Consider the following 24,622-nt stretch of genomic DNA (forward strand, 5'->3'; position numbering starts at 1 on the left):
GTATCTTTAATCTTTCTTCATACAATTTCCCCTTTAAAGAATTAATTCTAGTAGACCTATGTTGCATGAGTTCAAGATTATCAATGTCCTTCTTCCAAAATGGACTCCAAACTGTTGCTCCATATTTCAAATGAGGACATACAAACAATTTGTAACTTTAATGAAAATTCATCTATATATTTAAAAGAGTTTTTATCGTGTCTAATTTTTTGTTTGCTTTGCCTATAGCTGAATTAATATGATATTTCCACTCTGGATTATTTTAAATGAAAATCCCAAGATTTTTTTCTATTGTTGTTTCTGTTAAAGCAGAGTTGTTCAATTTATATTCATATCTAGGATTCTTTTTACCAATATACATGACTTTACATTTGTTTTCATTAAATTTAGTTAACCAATCTTCAGACCATTGTACTAACATGTTAATGTCCTCTTGTAATAATATATTATTATCATAACAATGATTGATTGAAATAACTTTGGTATCATCTGCATATAATTTAGTGACTTTAATAATCCCTCTACATAAGTCATTAATGAAGATTTTAAATAAAAGAGGTATGAGTACAGAACCTTGTGGTACTCCATTACTAACCATCTTCTAACTTGAAATATATATATCTTCTAACTTGAAAAATATATTCTCCTATCAGCACCCTCTGAGTTTGACCTGACAAAAATGATTTACATCAATTTAACAAAGATGACCCAAATTGCATTCTAAATAATTTTTTCAATAATTTCCTGTGAGAGACTGAATCATGCTTTTTTGAAATCCAAAAACAAAACATCAGCTGAAATGTCCTCTTCATACTTTTGCGTGATTAAATCTAATGTTTCCAACAGGTTTGTTATACAACTTTTGTTATTAACAAAACCATGTTGCTCTTTAGAAATTAAATTGTTTTCAATGAGAAACACCATCATACAATCTCTTATAATTTGATCCATAATTTTACCAACAATTGATGTTAATGAAACCGGTCTATAGTTTGTTGGATCTAGTTTATTGCCCTTTTTTAATAATGGAACAACGTTTGCACATGACCATAACTTTGAAATAGTTCCTGTACTAAAAGATTTATGAAATATTAATGCTAAACAACTCAACAAAGATTCTGATCATTCCCTTAAAATTTTTGGTTGAACATTATCTGGATCAATTGATTTGTACATGTTTAAATTACTTAAATGTTTCTGAATAATAGAAATACTAAAATATGGATCAGGATATTTCTTTAAAAGATTGTTGCCTAAAACTTCTTCTGATAAATCATCTTTTGTAAAAACAGATGCAAAAAATTCATTAAGAGTGTTTACTATCTCTTGATTATCAGTAGTTAAAATGCGATTATGTAGCCTTATTGCATTGGTAGAGTTTTTTAATCTTGATTTGTTATTTATATGTGCATAGACACTTTTAGGATTATTTTTTGAAATAAGTGCCAAGTTTCTTTCAAAATTGCGAATACTTTTTTTGACAAGTTTTTTTTATATTTTTATTTAATTTTTAATATTTATTGACTTCTAAAAGACTTTTAAAACCTGAATTTCTGTTTCTAAACCAACTTTTTTGTTTTTCTTTACACATACTTTTAAGTTCACTTGTCATCCACTGTGACTTGTATTTGTGTTGAAAAGAATTTATATCTAAATTCAGTGTTGGAATATATTTTTCACACCCTGTTTCATATTTTCTAAGCCATTTTTCGTAACATTCATTAACACCAAAGCCCTTCAAATTCTTGTACCCAGTTTATGTTAATAAAATACAAATCTAACGCTTTATAGTTTCCCTTTTTCCATAAAAATTTTTTTATTCTTTATTGTTTGTTGTGATATTAATAAATTAGACCTACTTTCACATCCAAATCTAAATTTCAAAATATAATGACCATGATCAATGCCATCTAACAGTGGAAAATGCTCCAGAATATAAACTTTGTTGCTATTATCTGTTAAAATGAGGTCTAATATGTTAGTATTAAAATGTTAGTACCAAACTTTACTTGAAAACTAGGGCAGATAATATTTTGGTGCAGATAACAGTGTATTATTAATATTGTAGTGTTTAAAATCTATCAATGCTTTTAATATACATGTTTTTAATGCAATAAATCGCTCCAACATTACAAGAAGACTATTCCACCTTGTCTTTACATTCAGTATTAACTTGAGTTCTTTATTGTATGTAATTTTTACTTATTTTTGTATAATTTCATTTTTGATTGGTGATTTACGAAACATTCATACAATTCTCTTCATTGTTTTGGCTTGACTGTAAATCCACTGAAGTTGTAAAATCGATTTCTTCAGACTCGTCATCTTCACTATTATTTTCATCAGAATTCTGACTGTCTTATGCATTACACTCACTGATGATGCTTTATATTCACCCGATGAACTTGAAATCACTCTTTTTTGTAGAGAACATCACAAACTGCTAAATTTAGCCCATGTGCATAACAAAGTTGATGTTCTTTCCCGTTTATTCTTTCGTATTTTTTTATATCTGATGCACCCTCAGTTATACTAGAAATTTTATGCTTCTTTGTAGATAAATTAAATTCAACTATTTGAGTTGCAAAGCCTAGTTAATGAATGCACATTTAAATACAAATAGCGACAATGTTTTAAAGATGTGTATTCGTCCATCGAAATAGAGAATCTTGAGCCACCTTGAATTTACACAGTCATTTCCTTAACAACTTCTTGTTTTGCTAGATGGTATTGACATTTTACCAAATGCATTACATGTTTTTTGGCAATATCATTCTTTTATCAGATAAAGACTTTCTTATAAATTTTGATTTTGCAATAGCATTGATAAAAAAGCCACCTTTTTGCAATAGCATAAATAGGAAAGCCATCATCAACAGTCGCCAATTTTGAAACAATATCTTCTACAGATTCCTTTTTTTATAAATGACATAATTTTAGATTGAGCATTTTTAACTTCAAAATTCGTGTCTTTGCGAGGCCTTTTTTTGTTACTTCAATTTCGACTTCCTTGTAAAGATTTTTTAAATGACAAAGAAGACCACTTGTTGAAAATCCTTGACACATTGTTGTTTTATGTAACAAATGGGCTGAAAAGTCCCGGGCCTAACACATAAATAGCGCTAGTTTTATTGCAGTCACCTTTTTTTCGGTTAATACTAACCTTCAAAAGACAGCTGTTAAAGTTTCATTATATTCCATTCATTAGTTTGTGAGTTATTTTGCTAATAGTAACTTTACTTTTTTTATTTTCAGAACAATGGATAAAAAATAATTTTGTGTTTTGATTTTACACTGCTTTTTGATGGGAAAAAATACCGTTCAAGCGAAGCAATGGCTTGAAAAGTGTTATGGTGGCTTCGCTCCATCAAAAACAACAATAAAACGTTGGTTTGCTGACTTCAAACGTGGTCATAGAGACACCGATGATGCAGAACGCAGTGGACGTCCAAATGAGGCGGTAACACCAGAAAATATCAAAAAAAATCCACATAATCGTTTTGAATGATCAAAAAGTGAAGTTGCGTGAGTTAGCTGACATCATAAATATATCAAAAGAATGTGTTGGCTTTATATTGCCTGAGCATTTGACTATAAGAAAGCTCTGTTCAAAGTGGGTGTCGCGTTTGCTCACTGTTGACCAAAAACAAGATGTTGATGATTCTGAGCAGTGTTTGGCCATGTTCAAAGGTAACAAACCGAAATTTTTGCGTCGATATGTGACAATGGATGAAACATGGATCCATCACTTTACTTCGAAATCAAAACGATCGTCATCTGAGTGGACAGCAACTGGTGAACCTTGTCCAAAGCGCCCAAAAGCACAACAATTGGGTAGAAAGGTTATGGCTTTGGTATTTTGAGATGTGCGTGGTGTAATATTCATCGATTATCTTGAAAAAGGAAATACCATCAACAGTGAATATTATACAGCATTATTGGAGCGTTTGAAGGCCGAAATTGCAAAAAAACGACTGCATATGGCAAAGAAAAAAATTTTGTTTTATCAAGACAATGCACCGTGTTACAAGTCAATCAAAACAATGGCAAAACTACATGAATTGAACTTCGAATTGCTCCCACATCCACCGTATTCACCAGATTTGGCTCCCAGCGACGACTGGCTGTTTGCAGACCTGAAAAAAATGCTCAGCAGTAAGAAATTTCGCACGAATGAAGAGGTTATCGCTGAAACTGAGGCCTATTTTGAAGCAAAAGATAAATTGTTCTACAAAAGTGGTATTGAAATGTTAGAGCAATGCTGGAATGATTGCATTGCTCTTGATGGAGATTACGTTGATGAATAAAGCTAATTTTGAACACAAAAAACCGTGCTTTCTTTGTTAGGCTCGGGACTTTTCAGCCCATGTGTTATATATCAAGTGGCAGATTCTGTGTTTTTCTCTTTTGTAAAATTTTGCCATGTCTTAGATCCATTTGACATGATGCAGTATATTTATTATCCTATTAATTAAATAGATTAAAATATACTAAAATATAAATATAAAACTATATTACCTACAATTAAATCCCAAAATAGTGTGTTGATAGTAGATTTACATAAACTATTTTAAATTAGTTGTAATTACTAAACATATTTTAAACTTCACTTACTTTGTTTATCACTTATTTCACATTTTACAAACTAACTACTTTCTTAACATAACTAAATACTTTAGTTACTAACTACCAATTTTTATGTGTAACTTATAAATAACTTTTTTGCACAAAATATAAATATAAATAACTTTTTTGCACAAAAAGTATTTGTAGCTTGTCCGTGGTTATTTTATATTTAACATATCAGGGACTCCCTTTTGTTCATTGTAATTTCTTGCAATTGAGATTAATTATTAGATTAGTCACCAATATTTTGTAGTTTTGCTTTGTGTTTAAGATAGATAAAATATTAATATTGAATTTGATTAATAAATTGATTTGGTTTGTTATTTTAGGCTTTACATGCTGTAAGTTAAAACATATAAAATTTAAGTAAATCAAGTCTATTTATAAATCAAATTCAGTATTAATATTTTATCTATCTTATCTATTTTATCTACACAAACCAAAACTGCAAAACATTAGTGTATTAATTGCCCTTTATGATATATCTTCCTAATTTTTATAGAAACTCGTTAAAAAGGGTAAAAGAAGTAATTAATGCTCAAATTTTGAGTAATAATATTTTTATTATCTTTACAAATGTTTAAAATGTTTAAAAAAATTACCAGGATTCCCGGAAAATTACATTGAAATCCCGGGATAACAGAATGGTTTTTTACCTCCCGGATCATGTTTGAGAAACCCTTTAAGATCTGTTCATGCTCTTAAAACTTTCTATTGGTTCTCACAAGCAACTTGGTTAAATTTTTTTAAATTTAATTGGATTTAGGGGGAGCGCAAGACCCTTGAACACTTTTTGAAAAGTTTTTCAAAATTAAGTCATGTTGGGTCTCAAAAGAAGCAAAACTATATAAAAATTTTAACAATAATCATTTTATAAAAAAATTATTATTCAAGATTTTTGCGGAAATTATTTAAAAAAATAACGTTCTCTGATATTTAGTTATAAAGTTTTTTTTTTCTGCAATAAACTCTAAAATATTAGGTTTTTAATAAAATGATTATTATTTTTAAAATTTTTATAAAATTTTACTTCTTTTGAGACCCAATATGACTTACTTTTAAAAAACTTTTTTATATATAATATTAGGGACCCGGTAAGTGTTCAAGGGTCTTGTGCTCTCCCTAAATCCAATAAAATTTTGAAAAAATTTAATCAAGTTGCTTGTGAAAACCAATAAAAAATTTTATAAAATGAACAGATCTTTTTTAGAATATAAGGGGCAGCTGGGACACACTACACACTAATATATATATATATATATATATATATATATATATATATATATATATATATATATATATATATATATATATATATATATATATATATAATATATAATATATATATATAATATATAATATATAATATATATATATATATATATATATATATATATATATATATATATATATATATATATATATATATGATATATAATATATATATATAATATATAATATATATATAATATATAATATATATATATATGTGTATATATATATATATGTATACATATATATATATGCACATATATGTGTTTATATATATATATATATATAATATATAATATATATATGTATACATATATGTATATATATATATATATGTATACATATATATACATATATATATATATATATGTATATATATATGTATGTATACACACACACACATATATATATACACATATATGTGTTTGTATATATATATATATATATATATATATATATATATATATATATATATATATATATATATGATATATAATATATATATATAATATATAATATATATATAATATATAATATATATATATGTGTATATATATATATATGTATACATATATATATATGCACATATATGTGTTTATATATATATATATATATATATATATATATATATAATATATAATATATATATGTATACATATATGTATATATATATATATATGTATACATATATATACATATATATATATATATATGTATATATATATGTATGTATACACACACACACATATATATATACACATATATGTGTTTGTATATATATATATATATATATATATATATATATATATATATATATATATATATATATATATATATATATATGTATATATATGTATACATATATATATTACTTTATAGGAAACAAGTTTTTCAATCAATTTTAAACAGCGTGATTAAAACATAAGTTTTCTTTATTTGCATTAGGTTCTGCTCCCTAGTAGTGAGGAAAAATATGAACTTCATTGTTTAAACTCTTGTTCTTTTCCTGTTGTACTGCAATGTACAAACTCTCGCCATACTAAGGGTCTCTGTAGCAAATGTGCTCAAAATGCTAAAGCAGAACTTATGGGACCAGCTGGACCACGTGCATCAACAAACATTTATGATTGTCAGGTTACAAAAGTAGATTATGAAGGGCGTATTTATATGAATGCAGTTGAAAGCAGAAAACCACCAAACCAAATTTATTGGCGATCAACACGACGTTTGAGTTCTGCTAATCTTGTTGGCTTAGTTAAGCTATCTGCCCAAGGAGCTAGTCTTAATTATGATGATATTATAATTTGGGGTGAAATTGTTAGTCATGGTGATCCAAGAGATGAGTTTAAAAGAAGAGAACAGAAGTGTCTTTGTGTTTCTATATCTACCATAAGTGATTCAAAACTTATGGATAATATTAAAAAAGATGATTATTTAGCAGTGATTGACTGCATTACATTTGCACCTGAACATATTCCTGTTTTAAAAGCTCTTGATATTCAAAAAGTATCAACTCTACCATTTCAAAAAGGTATTTCAATTTTTTTTTACTTGGTTTTGAGATTATGTTATACTTTAAATTTTGGTTTGTGTTTTTGTATTTTTTTGTAAGTTATTTTAATTTAGTTTTTAAAATATAATAGATGAATATTAGTAAATGGGTAATTCATTAGTGGTGAAATGGTGAGGCATTTGCTTTATAAGCAAGAGGTATGTACCTCGTCACACTCCTGGTAGTACGATGCTAATGCTTTTCTCTGTGCAATAACTTTGTTTATCATGGTTCTTGTTTTGGAGTTGAGCATGACAAAAGTTTTTTCATATATATAAACGATATAAATAGCACATATATATAAAAGAGTAAAATAAAAATAAGCGGCTTTGTTGGATTAGTAATAATCTTGATCTTAACAATTTTTATATACATATTTCAAAATAAAATGTAGACTTGGTTTCCAAAAGTTGATGAAGTAAAATTTTAAATTATACCTTTGGTTAACACATTTTGTGTTGACTTTTCACATTGCATAATTTTTGCACAATTAAAGACCTGACCAAATCATTAGAAACACTTGCAAAAATCATAAAAAAACCCTAAATTTAACATTCAGCATGTGTTTCTTTAGCCAGAATATCTATAAAGAGCAATATCACATTGCTTATGTGATGAAAATTGTATGATTTTAGAGTTTATTTTATTTCAATTAAATTTTTTTAAACTTTAATTAAAATACACACATATGAAAACAATCTACACATATGAAACTATGTTCAGCACATAGTGTTATGTATCTAAACTGTATTTGGTCATGCACTATCATCAGCTAATAGATCTTAGTATATTTACTTTTGCTACTAATTACTTGAGTCACTCTTTTAGGCATTCCTTGCACCAGATGCAGGCACATGTTGTGGGTGTCTTGATTGTGATTCAATACTTGGAGTATGCCTTTAATCAGGCAATGCTTAATGTTGGGTTTTGTTGCATTGACCTTATGTTTGATAAGACACCAAAAGTTCTCAATAGGATTGTGTTTCTGCAACCCTAAAGCGTCCTACTTTCTGTTATGGTTTGGGAGGCTATCTCCGCTCAAGGTCCAGGCAATCTGCACATTGTGGATCATGCGCTAGGACCAATACAATGTAAAATTCTGCAGTCTAAACAGCTATCCCATATGGCTGCATTCCTTGTCAGGTTAGTTTCCTGTCCAGCTAAGCAAAGGGACGTTTGCCTGTTTCAGGAACTTGGTGACCCTTTTGCCTCTATGGCAAGGAGCTTTGTCTTGCATGAAAATTCCATTGTTGTTAGGGGACCACACAGCCATATCGGATAGCCCCTTGGACTGCAGGATTTCAATGTATAGGTCCTAGCGCATAATCAACAATGTGCAGATGGTCTGGACCTTAAGAAAAGATAGTTTCCCAAACCATAACAGAAGTGGGACGCTTTATGGTTGCAGAAACATATTCCAGAAGCAGAGCTTTGTTGTTTTGTTGCCTAACAAACAGTGAGGACTCCTGAATGGTATCTATTTTTTACTCATCACTGAAGCCACCTGTTATCACAAAACAGTTTAAGTAATATATTTCTCAGGAACTGGATTTACAGTATAGCAAATCATGTATTATGCAATTACAGTACCGTAATGTACACACATGTAACTTGTAAATAAAGTACCGTAATGTACACACATGTAACTTAGCATAACGGCAAGACATCCAAAATTCAATGCATACATGGACACTATACTGCAAGTATACACTTCTGATGAAAAGTAAATGATACTCATTATTATTTAAATAAGATAGAAACAGATAATATCTTGTCCAGTTGTTAGAAATCCATTCTTTGTACTGATTTTCCCGGATCATCCTCTTTTTCATCATGACTGGTGTTAGTTTAACTTTCTTCAGAGGAATTCTAGCAGTCAATCCAGCATTGCACAGCTAATGTCTAACAGTTCTGGGTACAAATAGCATGCCTTACTCTGATATCTGACAACTGAGATCAAGACTTGTTACTCTACAATTAGATTTCCAGAGTTTAATCAGGGTCTGCTTAATGCAAGCAGTAAACTTTGATTTAATGTCGCTATGCTTCCAGTTTTTTGTTCTTTCTTCACAGAATTACTGACCAAAATCCAATTCCTTCTCAATTCTATTAGCTGAAGCTGCAAAAATGTGATATTTTTCAGCAATCTCACTCTGACTGTAGCGCTACTTTTTAAACGGTGTTTTTACTGCTGAAACTTTCCTTGGAATAAAATCTTTTACTTTACCCGTTTTTGGCAATAAGTTAAATTTATTTTATAAAATACTAATTTTTTAGTCAAATAGCTTTCACCTATAAACAGAAAACACAAACAATTTAAAGAACATTAAAATAAATAGAGCAAAACATTGAAATATAATATATATATATATATATATATATTTTTATATATAAATATATATATATATATATATATATATATATATATATATATATATATATATATATATATATATATATATATATATATATATATATATGTATAGATCTTAAAACATTTATATATATGTTGTAAGAAAGTTAAAACCATTAATTTAATTACAAATTAATAGTTTTTTAAAAAAACTGCAAAAACGCAAATTTAATTGACCAGAATATTTTTAAAAACATTCTGAATGTTTTTAATAATATAAACAATGTTTTTATTTTTATTTTTTTTAATAAAATATTTTTATTTTTTTATTTATTTTTTGTTAATGTAGATCATGCACTGAGTATTGCTACATCGACTATCTTATAGCCTGACTCACAACGGAGTGCTGCTACATTGACTGACAAATAGCCTGACTCGCAATGGAGTGCTACTACATTGACTATCTTAAAGCCTGACTCGCAAATGATTTTTTTTTGTGTCAAAAAAATACGGAAAAACTTTCTGACAACCAGTTAGGAGTGTGTATATACATATATATATATATATATATATATATATATATATATATATATATATATATATATATATATATATATATATATATATATATATATATATTTATATATATATATATATATATATATATATATATATATATATATATATATATATATTTATATATATATATATAAAATTACATTTATTAATTTTTAGATTTAAAGACAAGTTATTTTTGCATCCAATTTTCAAAAAAGCTTGAAATGTAATTTTATTTTAATGAAAGAACCTTTTATGTATATGCTCCTTATACTTCCTTATACTTCTTAACTCGCTTTATAAGAAATGTGTCTATTGCTTATAATTTCACAAAATTCTTAAATATTCAATTTATAAAGTACAAGAACTTATTTTAAATTGCAGAACTCAGGTGGTATCTAGGAGAAACTAAATTAAATTCTATAGACTATTATATTATATAACAATTATTAATGTTGTGTTAAAAGTTTAATATAAACCGAGTATTTAATACTATGCAGGTCTTTATTAATTCCAATGCATATATGTATACTTATTATGGAATTATGCAGATTAATTATGCAATGTATAGAAAGTATTAATCCTATAGGAAAAAACAATTCCAAAAAAAAGTGGTTACAACCCTCTCTCAAATTTATAACTCCGAAACACATGCCTTGATGAACAAGGCTGCTGCGCAGAGAAACAAGTTCATTGCGGTACTACCAGGGGCATGTTGGGGATCAAACTCAGAACTTTTTGTTTATAAGGCAAGCACTCTACCACTACACCACTACCACATATCTTGTTTGTTTTTTTGTAGCTTTTATTAAGTTTTAAAACAATATTTTGTGACAGTAGTTTGCTAAAAATCTATTGTCAATTTATCAATCTCAATCTGAAGTAATGAAAAAATTAAAATTAATTGAAAAATTTAAATTAATAGAAAAATTAAAATTAATAGAAATATTAAAATTAATAGAAAAATTAAAATTAACAGGAAAATTAAAATTAATAGAAAAATTAAAATAGATAGAAAAATTAGTTACTACTATTAATTGAATTTCAAAATACTACCATGAACTATTTATAAATATATCATATATTTAATTATCATGATTGTCATTCATAAATATTATTATTTTACTATTTGTAAAGTTTTATTTTTTCAATTTTGTAATTCAAACATTTACACCTAAAAGTATTTTTAGTATGTGGTTCAACATGAGTTGAACCAAAAGCTAAACAGCTTATGTAATAAAATCTTGAAAATTGACTTGATTTAGATTTAGATTTTAATTTAGATTCCATTAATAATATTCAATAATAATTTTCCACAAGATTTTTTACTTTTAAAGTTTAAGTTCTTTTTTACATTTTTGTAAACATAAAAGACAAATTTGCAGCTCTCTTTATGATTTTTGTCTTTGGTAGAACATTTTAAGTTTTATTGTTAAAAAACTTTTATTGAGCAAATAATAATTTCTATGATGTTTCAAGATATGCAAAAAAGTTGAAAGTTATAAACTTGCGTAAAGTATAACCTTATGAGTGTTATGAGTTGCATTTTTAAAATGCACTTTCTAAAATATTTTATTTCTTCTTGTTTTTTACCAATATATTGTTACTTCTACTTTTTAAATATCTTAACTATTTTATTTATTTTTTTTTAATAAAAAAAAAACTACAAAATAACAATTCGGAAAAAACTTATGTATCTAATTCAATAAATTTATCTTTTTCTTTTTTTATTATTGTTATTTACATTTTAACAAATTAAACATCAACATCCAGAATCATACAATGATTAATCCAATTTTTCAAAATTAAAAAGGAATAAATAACTTTTATTTTTTTTATTTTTTGCAAACTGAACAAATCACTTACAGTTACCAAATATGAGAACCAGTGTAAAATGGATATATTATAATTAAACTTGCTTTTTGTGTGTGTTTTTATGAACATATTGGACAAAAGTAAAAAAAAATTATTTTGTCTAGTTAGCCCTATTTTTATTTATTTTATTTTTTAAACTAATTCACTCCCAACAGGACTGCAAGGGACCATTATTAACGTGGAAGTTACTTGAAAACAAAAAATAGAGTTAAATAGCAAGAAAATGGTTGACAGTAGACTTGAAAAGTTGTAAAAGTTGCAAAAATTTTATTTTGTAGTTTTTTAAGATAGCAGAAAGTTCCAAAACATTGAAGTTCAGGAAAAAAATTAGATATGGCTGACACAGTAAAAGAATGTGAATTTGCTGAATAAAGTCAAGCAAAAATAAGGAGCTAGAAATGACAAAATAGGAAAATTGACAATATTGCAATAGTTGTTTACAGTAAATAACTGAGTTTTGTTAGATTTAAAATTCACAAGCCACTGCAAGCCCAAAGCTGTTGCAGAAAAGAAATCGGATTCAAGATTGACTGCCTGCTTTAAGCGATTAAAAAGAGAAGGCTTTTTATCAAGTCAGGAGCATAATGTTGTCAGCAAATAGATCCACTTTAGATGTAAAATTATGAGGAAGATCATTAATGTAAATAAGAAACAATACAGGACCAAGGATAGTACTTTAAGGTACCTCAGATGTTACTGGAAATGAAGATTTTCAGCCGTGAATGATGATTTTAATACTGCAGTTAAAACGAAATGATTGAATATTTTCAAAATTTTTCCTAGATACATCTTATGAAGCAGGCTTGTGGAAAAGGCCAGTATCCCAAACTTTAGAGAAAGCTTTGATATATTAAGAGTAATTGCCCAAACAATGCTGCTTCCATCTAATTCATGATAGAATCTTTTAGTTATATCAGTTAGCAAACCAGTTATAGAACAAGAAGATCAAAATCTGTATTGTTTGTTGAGACTGATTGGACATGGTGGTGGGATCAGAGTGTTCTTATGAGATTTTGAAAATTGGAATCACAGATACCATTTTCCCACAGGTAGGAAAACAAGATTCAGTCAAGCACTTGTTAAATAGTTTAAAGAGAAATGAAGAGTGTTCTTGTGAACACTTTTGTAAGACTATGACATGAATGTTGTCTGGAACACAAGCCATAAAAAGTTTTATTGAGAAATGACTTTAGCAATAGAAGCCGGAGTAATTTGGATGTTCAACAACGGTTTAATCTGTTTAACTGGAATTAGGAGGAGCAGAGTATATAAGTGACACATTTATCAGTGGAGAAACGAAAGGCATTAGCTCATTAACCGTCACAAACAAAATTATGAAAAGAATCTCAGCCAGCTTTAGGGTAGTGGTAGTTAGTGCAATGATAGCGTGAGTCAAAAGAAGAAGTATGCAATTTATAGAGATTGTTGCATAGTCTTAACCACCTTAAGGAGAACAAAGAGAAACTAGACATAAGCTAGGTTCAGAGACAAACCAAGGATTGGAGGTAAGTGATTAGAGTTGCCTGGAAAACGAGTCACAAAGTTTGCTAAAGTAGTGAGCAAAAGTTTAGTAATTTTAATTAGTTCTATATTTTTAATGGTTGAATAGCTATGTACACACTAATCACAATGTCAATTAAGATAATAATTGTTAATATTTTGATGGGGAACTTTTTAATTTCAAAACTTCAGTGATGTTTTGTGCAATTCAATGCTCTTGGGCATTGAATTGCACAAATTTTTGGACAATACTGGAGTTATCTCTTGCAACCAGACATACATAATTGCATCGTTAATTGCATCAACTGTTGTTGCTCTTGCAAGGCCAACTCTGGTTTTCGCTATGTCCTATAAATTTTTAATAGGATTTAAATCTGAGGAATTCAGAGGCCATAGAAATGTTTTTATATTATTGCCCTGCAACCATGCCATGACCATTTTGACAGAATGGTAGGGTACATCATCTTGCATAAAGGTTTTTGTGTGATAGATGTTGATAAATGGCATTAGATGATTTTCTAATATTTTTTTCTATCTGTTAGCATTTATCTTCATTCCCTTTTTGAGAAAGCATAGACCACTTTATCTTGCAGCACACATACGCCCCCAAATCATTTCTGATAAATGATCCTCAGCAGTTGGTCTTGTGTAGTTTAGGTTGCAGGGATTTGAACTATGAATTTGTTGAACATATTGCTCTGCATGTACAAATAGCTGAAATGTACTCGCGTTACTCCAGGTCACAGTATACATTGCTGTGGTTCTAGTTTTTATGTACTGACAGAATCTGAGTCTTTTGTATGTGAGTTTTGGTCATCATTAGTTTTTTTAAGGATTTGACAGCTTGTAAATTAAAATTTTTGTTTGATACATGACTTAAATGTATAGTTGGTATATAAACATGTAGTTCAAGACTTTGTCACAATACCTTTGATGATACTTATGTGGCGTTGACCATGCACACCTAATGCACTAATAGGGACAACAAATATGTACAACATGGCACTCTATTCTGATATTTTTAGCTTTTGATGAAATTAGCTACTCTTAGAGCTACTATAGTATTCAGGAAGCCGTACTACCAGCCAGCTACAGTAAAATTAACTGAGTTTTTGAGCTGTACCCATATTAGGAGATAACAAGAAGAGTTTTTTAGCCATTATCAAGGAAGCACAAACAAAAATTTATGAGTAGAGTCAAGAAGTTCCAGCATTCGTTATCCTAAACAGGAAATAATGTAACACAGGTTTACCTCCATGCCAGTCTAGATAAAAAAGGGCACAAAGCTGGTCAACAGAATTATTCTGTTTTCTCCTAAACATTTTTTCTCGGTAGCATTCTACAAGATAATATCTAGATGCAGTTAACATCTGCCCAAAATAAGTATTTTTATAGACACCATTTCTAGCCTTTTTTCAATGAAAAATATTAAGGCAGGGGAGTATAGTTCACTTGTATAACTGCTTTGCATAATTCACTAGAAAAGTGAATTATACAAGGCAGCAGGAGATGGTGCAGGTAGTACTGGGTTATATATTCTTAGTAGCTTGGTAATTGTGATTATCCTGAACAAAATCTGACCTGCAGTGATCAAAAGATATTACTTCTGTGAGCAGTACTTTATAACATTGAGCATGAGATTTTGGAAATTTTTTTAAAACATTACATTTAAAAGTATACTGGAATTTAAGGTGAATGTATCTTATATAGCTGTAGTCACTAGCTGGTGACTAGTTGGTTACTACTGAGGTTGATACAGTCACAAGTGTTTTCAATAGTTAGTGTTTAAAAAGTATTGACATATATATATATATATATATATATATATATATATATATATATATATATATATATATATATCTGTGTGTGTGTTAACCAACCTTTATACTGTTTGCTTACTGGATCATTTTCTATGGTATATAATTAGGGAGTTTCCCAATTTCCAAATTCAAAATATAGGCTATAAAATTTATATCCTAATTAACACACAGGTATATATATTTATTTATACTATTTATACCCTACAGATTTATATTTATGACTACTATATGAAAGCACAACTAAGACTGTTTTTTTTTCAATGAAATTTGAGGTGTTGTTTACTGTAGCAACATTTTAAAAACTTTTTCACTTTCTTTATCCTGAATGCGTGTATGTATGTATATATGTATCCCAAACTATTTGTATATTTAAACATATATTTTTAGGTGCATTGTTGAATATTGGAAACAATAAAGATATAACAAACTTTGAAATATGTTCTCAAAAGTTAAACAGTTTGATTGATGAAAAAATACCACTTCCATCTTATAAAACTAACTTGGAAATGATAATTGATTTAATAATTGATCAAAGTCAAGTACATCCCATTGTTTGCATACGGGGAGATGAAAAAAAAGCATCTAAGCTTAGAGAACAGCTAACTCATCTAATTTCAAGTACTACTTTAGACAACAAACAATTACAAAGTTTTGCTGAAGCATTAATTGAACCAGTTCATCTTACTCAAGGGCCTCCTGGCACTGGTAAGTCTTACTTAGGTGTTGCAGTTGTTCAAGCATTGATAATCATTCAAAAGTTATGTTATTCTGATCTAACTTTTGGAGTGCCTCCAATATTGGTTCTTTCTTATAAAAATCATGCAATAGATAAGTTTCTTACTGATTTGATAAAAGCAGAGCGTAATGTTGACTTGATACGCATAGGTAACTCTAATGAGCCTAATTTATATAGATACTCAGAAAAGAGCATTCGATCTTCAGATTATAAGGTTAAACAGACAACAGACAATCTCCAGTTACTTCTAAAATAAAAAGAAGATTACAGAAAAATGCGGAATGAATTGTCTCCAATATTTATTTATGAAGCTTTTGTTCAATCTAATCCACAAGATAAAAATGAAATAGAAGCAAAGAAAATTGCATCATATAAAGCAGCATGTTTTCTGGGTCGTTTAATTTATAACTCTAAGAAATTAAACTACTTTTTAAATGAAATAAACAAAGTTGGTTTTTATGATTTATTAACCATTTGGGATGATATGTTTAATAAAGATTTGCACAAATATAATATATTTTTTAACTATTCTGATATTCAAAGTTTGTGGAAAGGTATAAATCACTATAATGAGATAGAAAACAATTTTGAAATAATTTTAAAATGGATTGAAGGATTTGAACCACTTCCCCAATGTTCCTTTAACAACCATCAATGTAACAACATTGCTTGCAGTAAAAAAGATTCCTTTTGTAATTTTCACAAATGCAGTGAAGAATCTTGCACGTCAGCTCATCTTGACAATCATTTGATGTGTAAAGAGCATGCCTGTAAAAAATATGGTTGTCGATTGACAAAATTACCATATCCTCAAAATTATTGTAATAACCATGCTTGTTTTGTTTGTTTAAAGGAAAGTTTAATAGCAAAGATTAGTAATGACATTCCTCCTCGAAATACTTGCACAAAACATCTGTTATGTGTTTTTATTGAACATAAAAAAACTTGCCTAAATTTAGCATTACCTAATAGTTCCTATTGTGAGTGCCATAAAAACAAAATATGTTCAATAAAAAATTGTACAATGTTTGCGCTATCGCATAGTGATCCACACAGTTATCGTCATAGTTATACACCTTGTCCAAGAAATAGTTGTCAAAAATATAAGTTGTCATGTAAGGAACCATACTGTGATTACAAAAATACTCTTTCTTGCAACGATGACAATAGTAAAAATAAATGCGATAAATTAAGCTCAGAAAATAATCAACTTGTTAAAAATGAATCTTTATGTATGATAACAAAAAACAATGCTTCAAAAGTTGGTATAGATGACATAAAGTTTACCCAAAATATTCTCACTAACAAATTTGAAAAAAGCAAGAATGCAATCACTAATATGAATAAACAAACTAGCTTAACACTTGACAAAAAATCCAATCAAACATCAGATAAAAAGGACTTTTTTACAGATAATAATGGATGTAATAAAAATACAAATGCAATTAAAACCTTCGATCAAAATGCAATTGATATAGAAGATTTGAATGATGAGCCAGCTAATTACCAGCATATGCGTGAAGTGTATAATTTTGAAGAAGTTGAGGATGGTGAAATTGAAGAAGATATTGTTCAAACAAATTCAAATGAGTTTGTTAATTTAGATGAGCTAAAATCCATGCTACTACCTGAGAATTGGAGATGGGAAATGAGTTTGGAAGAAAGATGGTGTCAATGTAAGTTGTTAGAAAAAAACTTTAATTTATTACTTTCTCAATTAAATGATATTCGAAATGCTGAAATTGAAACTCTCCGCAAAAAGCTTTATGAGGAAAAGAATAAAGCCAACACAAGAGTCTATGAAAAAAAATCAGTTATTGGAGGTACAATTGTTGGTTGCATTACACGTCTTGAAGCTATACGTAACACAAAGCCATTTGCCATTCTTATTGAAGAAGCTTCTGAGGTACTAGAACCACTAGTATTTTCATGTTTATCTGAAACAACATGCAAGCTAGAAATGATTGGGGATCATTTACAGTTGAAACCCTCTGTTAAGTCAAACTACATGTTTAAACATAGAAACAAGTAAGTATTTTTTACAATTGTTATGTTTATTTTTTGTTACATTTTTTTTATTAGGTAAACTAGATTTTGAAACAAGTTAAATACTGAAAGAATCTGATGCTACATAAACAAATTTTCAAAGTTGTGTTTAACTACCCATGACTTTTAGAGTAAAGAAGAAAACATTTGCTTAAAATTTGTAAATAGTAGCTTATAAAATTTTAAGTAAAAATTGTTAAAAGGCAATAATAAATTTTATATCTATTTATGGATTCACGTTACAATAAAAGTAGGCTTTTGTAGTAGTTTGATTAATTTTTTTTCAGAATTAATTTTTCAATGTTTGAACGTTTGATATGTGCTCCAAAAAGTTGACTTGTACCCTTCAGTGTTCTCTCTACTCAGCGACGTATGCGGAAAAGTATATGTGACTTAACAAGAAAGTTTTACAAATATATAACTGATATTGAAGATCATGATATCTGTAATTCAAGAAAAATTGGAGGTAATTTTTCTGGTACTTCTAAAGAATGTAAAACTTTTGATAAACTAGAAATCTGCAGCGGAAAGAGTCGTGAAGTTCCAGGAGTACTTCCAAACATCTTTTTTTGGACTCATGAAGGCACCCAAACAAAGTCAAAGGTCGGACTATCTCGAATTAATAGTACTGAGGCAGAAATGGTTATTGGTTTAACAAAGTATTTAGTCAATTGTGGTGTTCCTAAATCTTCTATTGCCATACTTACACCATATAAAGGCCAACTGATGTTAATGCGTTTAAGTTTAATAAGCTTAGACCTTTTGAACAATAAAGATAGAGAAAACTCTATAGTTTTGTCTACTGTTGATAGATTTCAAGGCGATGAAGCTGATATTGTTATTATTTCTCTTGTTATTGATGCGAAATCCTCCACGGGTTTTGTTAAAAAATTAAATCGTATGATTGTTCTTTTAAGCCGAGCAAGACTTGGAATGTACATTATTGGTAATATAAACTATTTTGAAGAGAAACCTGATGCATCTACTTGTCACTGGACTGATATTTTAACAAAACTTAGACAATCCTGTGAACCAGACACAAATCCAAGTGCTGTTTTAGAAAAAGTAGAAGATCTTCATTATTATGGCCCAAGACTTGGAAACGAATTGCCAATTTGCTGTCCAGTTCACAGAGAAAAAATGGTTTACTATGCTAAATCAGTACAACAATTAAACTTAAATTTTTGCAAAGAAAAGTGTTCAGAATTATTATCTTGTGAACATTCTTGTGACCTTTTATGTCACTTTAAAAACAAAGATGATCATAATAAGCTCTGCTCTGTTATTATTAATCCACCACTTTGTGAAACTCATGCTATAAATTTAACTTGTCATGAGTTGTATAAGAATGTTAGAATTTCTGTACCTATTTGTTATGCTCTTAAATTTTACAAATGTTGGGAAAAAGTGAGTGTCCAACTTCCTTGTCTTCATGACTGTAAGATATATTGTTGGGAAAAAATTGAAATAGCAGAAGGTAAGAGGTTTTACCCAGATTGTGAACAGTTAGCGCATAGTACTTATGTGTATCCAATATGTTGCCATTTATTATCTGTGCTATGTGTTGTGTATCATCAATACAAGAAAAATCCAACTTTAGTTAAACCATGCAAAAGTGAAGTAACATATAACCCCCCCTGTAATCATTCTGTCACAGTATCTTGTTTTCTAAAACAGCAATTTGAAAATGGAAAATTAGTTTTTACTTGCAAAAAAAAATTGAAAAAAATCCTGCCAAGATGTGGACATAAAGCTAGTATTTACTGTGATGCATTCCAAACTCTAAACAATTGGACTGGTCAATCAAGTGAATTAGGTAATCTTAATTTAATTTTTTTGTGAAAGTAATGAAGGACATGTAGATTCAATAATTAAAATTCATTCACATTATTTTTTAATTTTGTTTATCTTTTAGTACCTTAGTTTACATTGACAAGATTTTTTTTTTAAACTACCATGTTATTTAGTCTCAACTTTTATACTATATAAAATATCTAGTCATACTATTTTAGTTTTGTACTACATTATAGATGACTCATTATTTTTGCATGTATTTTTTTCTAATAATCATAAAATCTTTTGAAATTGTTTTCAAAATATTCTACAAGATTAAGGGATCATCATCAAATCTGATTTACAATATATTTTCCTGGTAACACTGCACTCAAATTTTTTTTTCTTACGTGATGACCTTTTTGTCAAGAGAGGGTTATAACCACATTTTAAAAGTAAAAGTTAAAAGAATAGCCTCCTCTACCTAAATGGCTCTGTCAGCCTTTGGAAGTGAATAGCATTAAAATGAAAAGTGATGAAAACTCATATCTTACAAATCACAACTTACAAGAAATGCAAACTTACAATATAAACAGAGGCTTAAGCATAGCATTTAGAGTAGGTCCAAAACATTTACAATTTTTTTGTGGCCCTTGTATAAAAAAAAAGAGGGCGTCATTAGAAGAACCACCCTAAATATGACAACATTAAGAGATTAACAGAGGTAGTACCTTTGTTAATAATTACTTATCTCTGTTATCATCTACTTCTGTTAATCAAAAATAGTTCATAGATGTAGAGAATTAAATCAGGAATAGAAACTAATGGGTATGATAAAGAGTGGCAACATTTGTAATAAAATGTATATATAGTTTCCATGAGAAGTGAGTAGTATATGATAATCTAAAAAGACATAAAATAGAGAACTCAGTATGAGCATTTCAATTTACTAATATAGGAATATCCACAATGTTGCAATAAATATTATAAATAAATAACTGAGTTTAGGTAAAAATTCACCAGCCACTATAATTCCAGACTCTATCACTGATAAAAAATCACATTCACTACTTGTTCTTAGCTAATTTAAAAGCAATGGCTTTGTGTCAAGAGTTAAGTAACTTTCTCTTAAGTAAGTTTTCTTACTTCTTTTTCTACCTTTTTCTCCTGAAGTCACTACCTCTCTACATGCTAATACTTAAATCTCCTGTATCCTTATTGCTCAACATACCTAAACCACCTTAATCTTCTTTGACAAACCTCATTTAATACACTTTTTTTATTCTCTGTTTAATATCTTCTTTTCTTATCTAGTAAAATCCTTCTTTTTATCTTGTAAAAATCTTCTTCTTCTTGGCTTCTTTTCTTATCTTGTAAAAGTTACACCATACATCCATCTGATTAGCATCATCATCTCTCTGGGTAAATACTAAAACATATAAATATGGAAAAGTTGCCAAAATTCGAACAGCGTCTTTATTAGAACACTTGCACTTATTTTGGAAAAAAATGTTTTATGGCATTTAAAAGAATAATGATATTTTTTGCAAAATATAAAACATCTTATTTTCTATGTTCTGAGGGATTTTGAAAGCTATCCCAAATTAAATGTCCACTATTAATTTAAAGCTCTTCTTAAGTTGATTATATTTAATGTTCACACAATATTGATTGCTCATGATAAACTATACTTAAGTGGATTAAATGGTTTTTTGTGTTTATTGCAATGGATTTTAAAGTGCAAGTAATAACATCAACTTATCATGTAAACTGCCGCAAGCACAATATTGCAGTGATATAAAAAAATTTAAAGTTTTTTTAAAAATAATACTTTATTTAGTGATTTTTAATTAATAGAATAAAAGAATGTTATAATAGTTAAAGCTTTTGTACAATTTGTTATTTGTGGAGTTTAATTATGCCTGGGCATTTTTAATCCTATTATAAGTTTTGAATGAATTGCTTAAATTGTCACTCTAAAGATGAAAATAATTTTAAGTTGGTTTCTGCTGCTTTTATTAAGAATTTTTATAAAAGAAGAGAACTTCTCTAATAACGGAATCAAAGTATTTTAATTTAGGAATCCAGTTGCCTTGATTGAAACAAAATGGTAGCTTGACAAAAACCAAATTGATTTCCAATAAAATTGTAACCAATTAAGACAAATTATAGTTAAAAGTATAGTATGGTAGTCTGTTTGTATTATTTAAGTCATTAGTGTTTTCATAGTTAAACCATGTTCGCTTAAAATATATTTATTCTTTGGGTGTTCCAATTTTAGCAACTCTTCCCTACTAAAGTTTGTATAAAAATGTAAGGACATTGTATGCCAGCATATAAATAAATAGAAAATATGGTTATACTTATATACATCCATAGTATATGTAAAACTAAATTTTTAATTCATTTACTAAGTATATGTAATTAGTTATGTAAAACTATAACTATGTAAAACCATAGTATATGTAAAACTAAATTTTTAGTTTATTGCAAAGTTAAGATCTGTCTCGTTGTCTATTGTTAGTTGCTTCTATTTATCCAGTTTGCCATTTTCTTACTTTTAATTCCATTTTACATTTAAAATTCATTCAAAAATGAATTATAAATGTAGTTCAACCTACTCTAGCTGCCAAACCTCAGCCTCTGTTTCAAACCTCAGCTTCTGTTTCATTGTTTTAAAGTTGCTTCTCTTTCTCTTTTCTATCAAATTTTATCATGGTTGCTGCTTAATTCAGTTATCATTTCTTGCTCTTTAGACTGTCTTACAAGGCTTATTATTTAGCAAAGTTGCATCATTTCATCTAGTTTCTTCCTTTGAACACCAATGCACTGTGGGACAGAGTGTGTCAAAATACCAAAAAATCGTTGTCAGCATTGCATGATGAAAACATGTTCCTTAGAGAAAATATCTAGTTAAAAAAAACATTACATATTAAAACGTTTTTTTACGCTGTCATTTTCACATAAATTTGATATGTGTTTTAAAACGCTATTTTGCTTTTTATAATTATCAACTTTCTTACGCTATTATTGTTTTGAACTAATTTTATTGAGTATCATTTTGAAATATATTATTTGAATAACCATTCTTTTTTTCCCTCTGACTTTTTAAAACCATTTAACTTAAATTTAGTCTTTAGTTTTTATCCTTCAGTGACAGATATTTTTCAATATTTTTTTAGTACTAACTATTACTATTAGATATTATATAAACCATCCTCCAATATCCTCCAAACCATCCTCCAATATCGTACAAACCATCCTCCAATATCCCAGAAACATTTGATTATGTAACTTTAATGCTCAGTGTATGTAAACAGTCATGCATCATTAATATTTTGCAATTTTTTGCAAAATAAAGTTAAATAAAGTTGTTAAAAATAAATCATACTCGCTTCTAGTAACTATTGCAAAAATATGTTTTTAATAACTTCAATATTTTTTAATAAATTAAAATTAAGTAGTTTAAAAAAAAATCAATTAAAAAGTTTAAATTTGTTTTTACATATTTTTAAACTCCCTTTCTTTAATTTATGCCATCATGGCCGAGTGGTGAGCTCGCAGAGCTTCAAAAAAAAAATTTTAAGTTAATTTTGAATTAAAAGGTTTTTTGGATATAATGAAATTAACATTGTTTAATACAATAATAGTTTTGAATATTTTAATATTGTTAAAATAAGCTTTTAACAAAATCTGACAACTTTTTATTTCAAACTTCAAACTTTCTTCCAAACTGCACTTTTTGAGTTACAAATTCTAAATTAAATGTTCTTTAAATGTCACACAACAAATTTTTTTTCAAGTTTCAACTTTTTAAAATTTTTTTTTTTTTTTTTTTTTTTAGATTATTCACCTCCCCAAGGCCCGAGGGGGGCCACTACAGTCGAGGAGGCTACTCATTTTTTTGTTTTATTTATTATTATTTTTTTTTTTTTTAGTTGTTATTCGTGGTGCAACACTCTATCACCCCTTTAACTCCGAAACACGAACCTTGCCGAGCAAGGCCGCTGCGCGGAGAAACTAAGTTGAGCACTGTACTTCCAGGGACGTGGTGGTAGTCGAACTCCGAACCTCTCGCTTACAAAGCGAGCGCTCTTACCACTACACCACTACCGCACTAAGTAATCACATCATATAAGTATCACAAGTAAATGCTTTATAAGCCATATTTTATATTACAAGTTTAAAATTTTGCATCACAACATTTTATAAGCCATATTTTATGTAACAAGTAAATGTTTTATAAGCCATTTCAGGTACTTTTTAAAATAATTTTTCTTAATTCTTTTTAATGTGTTTTTCAAAAATATTGAATGCACTTTAATAAAATCATTTTTCATGATATTTTGTTGAGTATTGATTTATTCCAGAAATTTTTTCAAATTGTATTTGTTATTATAATGTTATTATAAAGAAGATTTTATCTATTGTCAAGTCAGGTGTATGGTCTTCATGATCACCCTGCTACTGGTAACATGTAACCCAGTGTAACCTGTTCCATGTCCTGCTGC

The 24,622-nt window shown here is 28.2% G+C and overlaps 1 protein-coding gene across 2 annotated transcripts in view; it reads left to right on the forward strand.

The window, feature by feature from the left end:
* Nucleotides 1-24,622, forward strand: part of LOC136084825 (uncharacterized) — a 154,678-nt gene that overhangs the window by 61,354 nt on the left and 68,702 nt on the right. Inside the window, exons 1-2 of one of the 2 annotated variants that reach the window (XM_065805872.1) lie at nucleotides 18,187-18,320; nucleotides 18,626-20,154. In XM_065805872.1, the coding sequence (XP_065661944.1) occupies nucleotides 18,711-20,154 (1,444 nt within the window). In that variant the 5' untranslated portion in view covers nucleotides 18,187-18,320; nucleotides 18,626-18,710. Of the gene's footprint in view, nucleotides 1-6,843; nucleotides 7,430-18,186; nucleotides 18,321-18,625; nucleotides 20,155-24,622 lie in introns of those variants that run through there. The other variant, XM_065805871.1, reaches the window with a different exon arrangement.

Source organism: Hydra vulgaris, chromosome 09 (genome assembly GCF_038396675.1).
Source record: "Hydra vulgaris chromosome 09, alternate assembly HydraT2T_AEP".
In the NCBI taxonomy this organism is placed as follows: Eukaryota; Metazoa; Cnidaria; class Hydrozoa; order Anthoathecata; family Hydridae; genus Hydra; species Hydra vulgaris.